Source organism: Saccopteryx bilineata, chromosome 2 (assembly GCF_036850765.1).
Source record: "Saccopteryx bilineata isolate mSacBil1 chromosome 2, mSacBil1_pri_phased_curated, whole genome shotgun sequence".
Classification (NCBI taxonomy): domain Eukaryota; kingdom Metazoa; phylum Chordata; class Mammalia; order Chiroptera; family Emballonuridae; genus Saccopteryx; species Saccopteryx bilineata.
The window spans coordinates 327,199,250-327,209,225 of record NC_089491.1 but is presented as its reverse complement, the minus strand read 5'-3'; the positions used below and the strand labels follow the sequence as shown (position 1 = coordinate 327,209,225).

The following is a 9,976-nucleotide window of genomic DNA, read 5'->3' as shown; positions in this document are numbered from 1 at the left end:
AATAATTGCTAAAAAATTTATGTTACACATAAATTTCCCAAGTATATATTTTGGTTAGATTTATTCAATGTCTCTTCATAATAAGCCAGTTAGCATAAATCAACATCAAACCCAGATCTACCTAAATATGATGCACCTTGTAAGAATATAAATCCCTTTTTATAGTGTTTTCTCTAAAAGTGGCTGTTTTACTTTTATTCTTACTGTTACTTAGTCTTAAATAATTATCTTCATTTACATTGCAATAGACTTACAAATTACAAATATTCACGATACATTTTAAGAATTAGTACTTGGAGAGTGTATTGAGTGTGTAAGAGCATAGTGGCCTGACATTCAATAGAGCCATAAAACAAATGCTTTAGATTTCAATGAACATAAAGAAAACAAATGGAACACCATTTGGGGAGGATTGCATGCTTTATATCACTTGGAGAAAAACGACTTCTACAGCCCCCCTACACCAACTGAATGAATCATGAAAGAAATGTGGAAGTTGATAATAGTCGTTTCTACAGCAGTAAAAACATGATGAAAGGTTCTTTGACAGTATGAAACCTTGGAAGCCCTGCCAAACACAAAAACCTAGTTTGTAGGCACTGGCGGTATCATGCTGTCTTTAGTGGGTCTTTGGGGTTTCTAACAACCTCTGGTTCATCCTCCTAGGTTGCAGTGATCTATCAAAATGCCTTAGTTTCCAAGAGCAATCAAAAGCATTTGAACTTTAAACACGCATTGAAAAAACTACAGTAAGCAGTTACAGAGCAATTATTCCCGGATCCAGTCAAAACAGCAGAATCTGCTGTCATATTGTTTTGCACTTGGACACGTGTTTTTGAAGTTATTGTCTGTGTGAGCTTACTGAAATGTACGTTTGTTCATTTTGAACAAATTCCTAGTCACTCATTTCACTGACATTTTAATTAATTAATTAAGTAAGTAAGTAAGTATTTTTCTGAAGTGAGAAGTGGGGAAGCAGAGAGGCAGACTCCCCCATGTGCCTGACCAGGATCCACCCGGTATGCTCACCAGGGGGCAGTGCTTTGCCCATCTGGGATGTTGCACCGTTCCAATCGGAGTCATTCTAGCGCTTGAGGCTGAGGTCATAGAGCCATCCTCAGTGCCAGGGCAAACTTTGCTTTAATAGAGCCTTGGCTGCAGGAAGAGAAGAGAGAGAGAGAAAGGAGAGAGAGAAGGATGGAAAAGCAGATGGGCGCCTCTCCTGTGTGCCCTGGCTGGGAATTGAACTCAGGACTTTTATATGCTGGACCGACACTCTCCTGCTGAGCTAGCTGGCCAGGGCTAATCATTGAAATTTTTTGATTTGTTTCTTTTTATAAGATGAACAATTACAGAGAAAAGTTTGAAGAACTGATGGTTCTTTCAGTATTTGTTCGACTTAAGGAATCCATAAGACAATATTTAATAAGATCCTAACCCTTAGGCCCTGCCAAGTCTGTGGGTTTGATCCCCAGTCCCGGTAGATACAAGAATTAACCAATGAATGTATAAATAAGTGGAACAACAAATCTCTCTTTTCCTCTATCAAATCAATCAGTAAATTAAAAAGAAATCCTAACCTTGATCATCTCTCCAAGTTCTTACCCTTATTATATTAGATCCCTGTACCTCTTTCACTGCCCACCCCCCAATTCCAAAACATTACAGTTTTGAAAAAACTCTTGTCAGTTTTGTTGGTTACATACTTTTCTACCAGTTTTTTCATTTGTTGATTTTTATTTTTGGATTTTAGAGAGGAGAGAGAGAAAGAGAGAGAGAGAGAGAAGGAGCAAGAAGCAGTTGCTTCTGATATATGCCTTGACCAGGCAAGCCTGGGATTTTGAACTGGCGATTTCAGCATTTCAGGTCCATGCTTTATCCACTGCACCACCACAAGTCAGGCTCGACCAGTTTTTCTATCCTCTAATCCTTCAGTGAAATGGAACTAAAAGGAGAAACTTCCGATGCAGAACAGTATCACTTTCTCCCCATAAATATTACCAGAATGATTTCCATTTCAAAAATCAGTGATTCCCTCCACCCCAAGCTTTCTAAGTGGGAATCATTGTTTTGCAGAGATGACTGCTAGGCACAGGGGCAAAGAACATGAAGACGATTAAATGACCCACATGTAAACGCAACCAGCAGGCAACGGTGAGCCCTTCTTTTATCTCTGTTCTTGCAGGATCCTATTCGCCTACGTGGGTGGCTGGCAAATAGCACACTGTGCCATTAAACACATGCACGCACACACGCATGCACACGCACACACAGTGATTTTTGGAAATACTTATGCAGTTATTCTTGACTTTTAATATTATAAATGTTTTCTTTAGTTTCTTTTAGTTTAGATTGGATACTAATCAATTCTTACCAAAAAGTACATATCTTTTAACTTTATATCTAAAAATATATTAAAATGCCCACTCTTATTTTTTTCCACTGAAATTATTAACTTGCTAAGCATGCACAAATACCTATACACACATAGAAATACACCTATTTCCCTGAGATAAAATAAATTGTAGTTTTTTTTTCAATTAAAGAGTAACTAAAACAATTCCTAACATTTCAGTGCCTTATCTTAAAAAAGAAAAGATTAGTACAGCATGACGTTCAAAAGCTCTGGTCATTGTTCTGCAGAAAGTTCATCTAATAAAAATTTAAGGAATACCAGGACGGGAATGTAGTTACCTTATTACACCACATCCCAATAGTTGAACCTGTATGATAACACCCGTATCAAGTGGTCACCATTTGTATAGTTGTATACCCACAGTGAAAAAGAAAATAAAAGATACTCTCTGAACACAGAGTATTACTAGTAAGACATTTATTAATAACATCATTACAATTGTGTCTCAAATCCATTATTATTTCAACAGTGAAGAGGTAAATGCCAGACAAACCTCAATAAGATATGTAGTATGACAATGAGATTGACAGTAAATTGCAAGAAACATCCCCTGACTATATAATCCTGTCAAAGCAACTGTGAGACATTAAACCTTGATGGCAAGGCTGCATGAACTGGCAATATCTTATTGTTAAAAAAATGATTGAATACCTAAGAAGGATGTTTGCATATAGCTTCAGATATTAGAAAAAACTTTCATTTTAAAAGTGAATTCTGTACCGTTCTTTAAAAAAATTTTTTTTATCATCTATTCAATGCAGATATGTATTGTTCATATCAAGTGATGTTTGTGCTTAAATATAATTTAAGACAGTGAAATATAAATTCTTGTTTACTTTCATATAAAAATATATATAAAAATATAGCATTTAAAAGAGATTGGTATTCATACTAAGGAACTGATGGATCAAAATAGTTTTATTTTTTGTAAGGTTATAAAATTGAGGTATTTGTACATTTGGTAATTTCAGCCATGTGTTGAATTAACCCTCTCAGCTTTTTCTTTTCCCAAAAGGAAAATAATCCTTTAAAAACCATTGTAACTGTGAGATATTATCTCACAACAAAGCACTTATAAAATAGACATTCACTATTTTGAAATTAAAATATAGAAGAAAAAGTTCTCAATCCTAGAATTCAATATGTTTTATATGTATGCCACAGTTTTAATAAAAAATAATTTTGCCTACTCTAAATTTTGATTAGATATAGTTGTTCAGGAAAATAAAAATAAAGTTACTAATAACAGAAATATTTGTGGTTGTATACAGGTGCTTTATCAAAATAAATGCCTATGCACTTGAGAATGTCAACTCCTTTGCAAAATATTTACATAAAATGTAATTGTAATCTTATATTGTGTAGGGCTGTAATAGTAAACCAAAGCTTTCTTAAGTTATATCAATGAGAAAACAAAATACTACATGAGGAACTATATTTTGTTTTGCACTTTAAAATTACATATTTAATCAACTTCAACTGCAGTTATCCATCCAAGTTCAGGGACAGGATAGGAAGGAATGTTTATGAAAATTATAGAGTGCAAAGTTAAATATACTGGTGTTTTAACTGTAAAATATTACACTTCTTATCTCTTTCATAGAATCTATTTGAATTCAGCCCTGGCCACTTGGCTAAGTGGTAGAGCATTGGCCCTGCATGTGGATGTCCCAAGTTTAATTCCCAGTCAGGGTACACAAAAGAAGTGACCATCCATCTGCTTCTCCACCCCTCTCTCTCTATCTCTCTCTTCCCTCTTGCAGCCATGGTTCGATTGGTTCAAATGCATCAGCCCAGAGCACTGAGAAGGGCTCTGTGGAGCCTCTACCTCAGGTGGTAAAAATAGCTCAGTTATGTGCATGGCCCCAGATGGGCAGATCATTGGCCCCAGATGGGGGTTGCCAGGTGGATCCCAGTCCAGGCACATGTGGGAGTCTGTCTATTTCCCCTCCTTCATTTGGAAAAGAAGAAAGACAAACAAACAAAGAAAGCAAAAAACCAAAAAATCTATTTGAATTCCCTTATGGAGCATTCCTGTTCTTTTCCTTTCATTTATAAAATTTTAAAAGCATAAAAAATGTTTTTCATAAGCATTAGATTCACAAAGCCAAAGCCATCGTAAACATTACATTTTCTCCTGGTAAAGCAGGCAAACACAATCCCTACTTGCAAGTGGAATGTAATTGCTTTTTTACCCTTTTCAGTATCAATGTACCAATAGAGAAGATATTACAACGCTCATAGCATTATCCTTTCTTTCAGATAATTCAAATGTCTGTATTTGTCTTTGTTATTGCGATGCAATCCCTAGCGCACAATAGTTCTTGCTCATATTAGATTTCAAGTAAACTTTTTCTAGCTCTGACTTTTACAGAGAAAACCAACTGATTTGTAAGTGCACATCTTGACTTTATAAACCTGTAATAAAAAAGTGTTAATACTTTATTTTTTTTTTTTTAGCTATGTGTGCATTGGCGTCTAAGTGTGTGCTGCTGGGCTTGAGTGCACGCGGTCAATCTAAAATGCACATGCTACACAGGCGTTGGTTCTTAGATGACCATCCAGGTGAATGGTTTGTCTTCAGTTCCAAATTCAATTCTCCTCCAGGGAGTCTACACAGTTCTTTTACTTGCACATATCCTGCTGAGAAGGATTTCAGAGCAAACCTGATTAATCGGACCTCTGACATGATACGGCGATTGAAAATTTATTACAGAGTTTTGTAGTTGTAGTTTGCTTTGCTTGCTGAAATATTTTCCCACGGTATGATTTCTTGATTGTTTTATTTTAATAAAGTGATTTTCTTTGGATAACTTTGATTTCACTACCTGCAAATAAAGAGCAAAAAATATAGTGAGGCAATGTCAAGGGGAGCTGAGCCCCGCAGAGAGCATTGTAATGAACTCACAAACTTGAACATCGTTTCTATCATACAGATGGTGCCCAAAGGGCATTACGTGACCAAGAACCAGAGTATCTTATTGTTTAGAAAAGATCAAGGTTGAAATTAGAATTTCTGCCACTCTTTTTTTTTTTTTTTTAACCTTAGGGCAGCCCTCTTTAGTGTAACTAAGGAATAGTCTCAGGTTGTTTCTCTCTCACACTGCTCTCCTCTCCCTCTCCCTCTCTCTCTCTCTCTCTCTCTCTCTCTCTCTCTCTCTCTGTATGTATGCATTCAGACCAGATGCTATCACACCTAAAAGATGCTGATGTGCTTTTGCTGAATCACTGATTCAAACATAGCATTGTAAGTCTGTCCTGGAACTCTTTTATTGAATGGGAACTACAGCATTTTCAGAGTAAAGTTATTTTTCCATTGCACAGCCATAATGGATACTTCTACAGTTAGTGGTTTCATTATCTGGGCACCTAGTAAGCTACAGAACCTGAAGGAACAGCCTACACCCTATTAAGCTAATAATTTTATACTTGTTTGTACATACACAGATATATACTGCTGACAAAAATTAGGGGATATTTCAAAATGAATATGAAAGCGAAAAAAAGAGAAGCATTTGATTTTTCTTTTATTAAACAAGAACATCAGAAAAGCAACTGACAAGACAAAGAAATTTGTTCAATTATGCAAATGAGATGCAAAACCAACTTTTATTTTATTGGTGAAAATGCACTATCCAAAGGTTGAAGGTACTGAAGTATCTGCACATTCTCTGATCCTCTAATTTTTGTGAGCAGTGTATTTTCATTAGGTTTTGAATACATAGCATAATAAACATTTATAAAGCAAAAAAGGGTATATCATAAAAAATTTTCTTCCCATCTCTGCCCTTCACCTCCAGTCACTCAATCTTGCCCATATAGTATTAGCTTCTTTGTGATTCTATTCATAGACTATCAGTAAACAAAAATACACAGATGCCATATTTAAAGATGTTATTTATTGGTTTTAGAGAGAGAGGGACGGAGAGGTGGGGAGCAAGATCATAAGTTGCTTCACTTTAGTCATTGATTGCTTCTCGTATGTGCCTTGACTGGACAAGACCGGGGTTTAGAACTGATGACTTCAACACTCCCGGTTGATGCTCTAGCCATTGTGTTATCAGAGGCCAAGCCAAAGAGGCCATATTTACTATCTATTTGTACATTTTACAAAAAGATGCCCTGGTTTGAAATCTTATAATTTTCACTGGGTTAGTATAACTCGGGTTATGAAAAAAATAATATCTATTTTGAAGATAAGTATTTTTAGTTATGTAAGTGAGCCTGAACCACTTTAGAAGACTTTTTAATAGAAATTCTGTAATGATCTACACTACAATATTAATAGTAGTAATCTTTGGGTAAAGAAATTGTAAGCGATTTAAAGGGATTAAGAATAAAACTTCACAGACAGACAACAGCATGGTCATTATTAGTGGGAAAGGGGGATAGGAGATAGAATAGGATAAAGAGGTATAAATGGTGATGGAAGTAGACAGACTGTGGGTGGTGAACACATAATACAGTATACAGAGGATGTATTATAGACTTGTACACCTGAAACCTATATATTTTTACTAACCAATGTCACCACAATAAATTCAATAAAAAATAACTATACTTGATCTTAGCCAAAAGGCCAAGAAGCAATCAATTTTTTTTTAGAAAGTGAGCCTTGCTCAGATAGCTCCATTGGTTAGAGTGTTGCCCCGACATGGCAAGGTTATGGGTTCCATTCCCGGTCAGGGCACATATATGAATCAACCAATGAAAGCATAAATAAGTGGAACAACAAATCTATGTTTCTCTCTCTCTCTAAAACTCAATACATAAAGAAAATAAATAAATGGATTTTTTTCTGGTAACTTTTGGACACAACTTCTGAAATTTAATACAGTGAATGTGCATTGCTTTATAATCATAATGGTGAAACTATTTTCATGTTGAAGAAAAAATATAATAGTAACGCATTTTAAAACAAATTATTCCTTACTAACTCCCCCCTCCCCCCAATGAATTGTTTTCTTGCAGCTAGGGGAGGTTTGGCTTTTCATGACCAGTCCCTCAGAGGAAGTGATTCTTAAGAAGTCCAATGAAATCAGCGGTTTGTGGTAAGGAATCCCTCTGGAACGTAATTTAGAGCTCAGTTTGCAGTTAACCATTGACTAATATTCCAGGTCCCCAGGTTGTAAGTTTCTATTATGTGCAGCTCCTTCTACCTCTATTTAGTTACACTATAACTTTAAATATGATAGGCTGGGAGGTATACCAATGTTTTCCTGAAGGTTTTGTCCCTTTGAGGGGAGGTCTGTACTCAGTGATAGCAAGAGTAATGAACATTTTAAAAGTTTATTTAAGGAATCACTTAAGCATAAATAGTACATTCAACCCTGAAAAAATATTATTACAGTGTTCTGAAGCCAAAATAAGGTTAATTTTGTTTATATAATTTTGTCTTACATTCTGATTTTTGCAACTGCCTGATGATCTGGATGTTAATTATATGTAAAATAGAAAAAGGCCTATCCAGATGCAAAAAGTTATAGTACTCTAAACAGTATTTTGGCCCTGGCAGGTTGGCTCAGTGGTAGAGTGTTGACATGGCATGTGGAAATCCCAGGTTCAATTCCTGGTCAAGGCAGACAGGAGAAGAGATCATCTGCTTCTTTACCCTTCACTCTCTCTCTCCCTCTCTCTTCCCCTTCTGCAGCCATGGCTCATTTGGTTTGAGCACATTGGCCACAGGAGCTGAGTAAGGATGGCTCAGTGGAGCCTCTACCTCAGGTGCTAAAAATAACTTGGTTGCGAACATGGCCCCAGATGGGCAAAGTATTGGCCCCAGACAGGCAAAGTATTGGCTCCAGATGGGGGACTCTGAGTGGATCCTGGTTGGGACAAATGCAAGAGTGTGACTCTCTATCTCCCTTCCTCTCACTTAGAAAATAAGAAAAAAAATTACTTTAACTTTTTGTGTGATTTCAGGGCTGCCTTTATTGCTGCATTACAAATATTGGATAATGCTAGTATAGATGCATGTAGTAATCTTGAGTGTGATTCATAAAAGAGATACACAAAAATGCATATTTCCAAAAGGACCTGAATAGACACTTCTCCAGAGAGACATACAGATGGTCAACAGGCATATAAAAAGATGCTAATCATCAGAGAAATGCAATTTAAAACCACAGTGAGATATCACCTCACACCTGTCAGAATGGCAATTATCAATAAATCAATAAACAAGTGCTGGTGAGAATGTAGAGATAAGGGAAGCCTCGTGCACTGTTGGTGGGATTGCAAACTATTGCAACCACTGTGGAAAACTATATTGAGTTATCTCAAAAAATTAAAAATGGAACTGCCTATGACCCAGTAATTCTACTTATGGGAATATAGCTGAAGAAGCCTGAAACACTAATTTTAAAAAAGTATATCACTCCTATGTTCATTGCAGCATTATTTATAATAGCCAAAACTTGGAAGCAGCCCAAGTGCTCATCACTAGATGAGTGGATAAAAAAGCTCTGGTACATTTACCCAGTGGAATACTACTCAACCATAAAAAAGAATGAAATCTTATCTTTTGTGACAGCATGGATGGTCCTGGAGAGCATTATGTTGAGTGAGGTAAGTCAATCAGAGAAAGACAAGTATCATATGTTTTCACTCAAATGTAGAATCTAATAAACAAAATAAACTAACAAACAAAATAGAAACAGACTCGTAGATTAAAAAACAAAAAACAGATTAACAGCTGTCAGAGTGGACAGCGGTTTCAGGGCTGGGTGAAAAAGGTGAAGGGATTAAGCAAAAAACCAAACAAATAAACCCTTTATAGACCAGATAACAGTATGGTGATAGAGGGCCAGTGGGGTGGGAGGAAGGTTGAAGAGGGTCTAGTGGGCATAGATGGTGATGGAAGGAAATGACTTGGGGTGGTGAACACACAATACAACATACAGATGATGTATTATAGAATTATACCCTCAAAACCTACATAATTTTATTAACCAACATCACCCCAATACATCTGATGATAAATAACTAGGAAAATGCATATTTCCAGAGTATTTGCTGAGGCAGGTGCTCTCACTCCAGAGTGATGTCTGAATTATGCTGTATCACAATGGGAAGTGTGGTAATATATTTCCATCTTTAAATCACTAAGTTGACCTCTGAGAAGAAAAGATGGGATGATAGCATCTCCCTTGGTTTTTGAGGGCCAGCCTGCAGTGCCAATCTCCATTGATGCCTGTCTAGATTGACCCCTGTACACGCTTATGCTAGCGATTGGTACAACAACACTTGATGTAGCTGGTTTCCTTTGAAAACTATTTTTCAGGATATAATAAATGATAAATTTCCTAATTCCTTTTTAACCCAGTATCAACCTGATACTGAATCCTGGAAGCTAACAGACTTACAGAGAAGTTCTTTCAATTTTGATTTGTCAAAATAGAGATGTAAAAAATCCTCCCAAATGCTATTGTAATTAAACCCAGAAACCTTTAAAAAATCCAGTGGCACTATGTTTGATGCCACTCACACATACAATTTATTTCAGGAATGCAAGTTTCAATACTATAAAATGTTTTGTTATAGGAAATTACCAAGAATTAT

General features: G+C 36.2%; 1 protein-coding gene across 1 annotated transcript in view; it reads right to left on the bottom strand.

Moving 5' to 3' along the window:
• Positions 1 to 2,818: 2,818 nt before the first annotated feature.
• Positions 2,819 to 9,976, bottom strand: part of CPED1 (cadherin like and PC-esterase domain containing 1) — a 330,727-nt gene continuing 323,569 nt past the window's right edge. Inside the window, exon 22 of the mRNA XM_066262182.1 lies at positions 2,819 to 5,244. Within this exon, the coding sequence (XP_066118279.1) occupies positions 5,029 to 5,244 (216 nt within the window). The 3' untranslated portion in view covers positions 2,819 to 5,028. The remainder of the gene's footprint in view (positions 5,245 to 9,976) is intronic.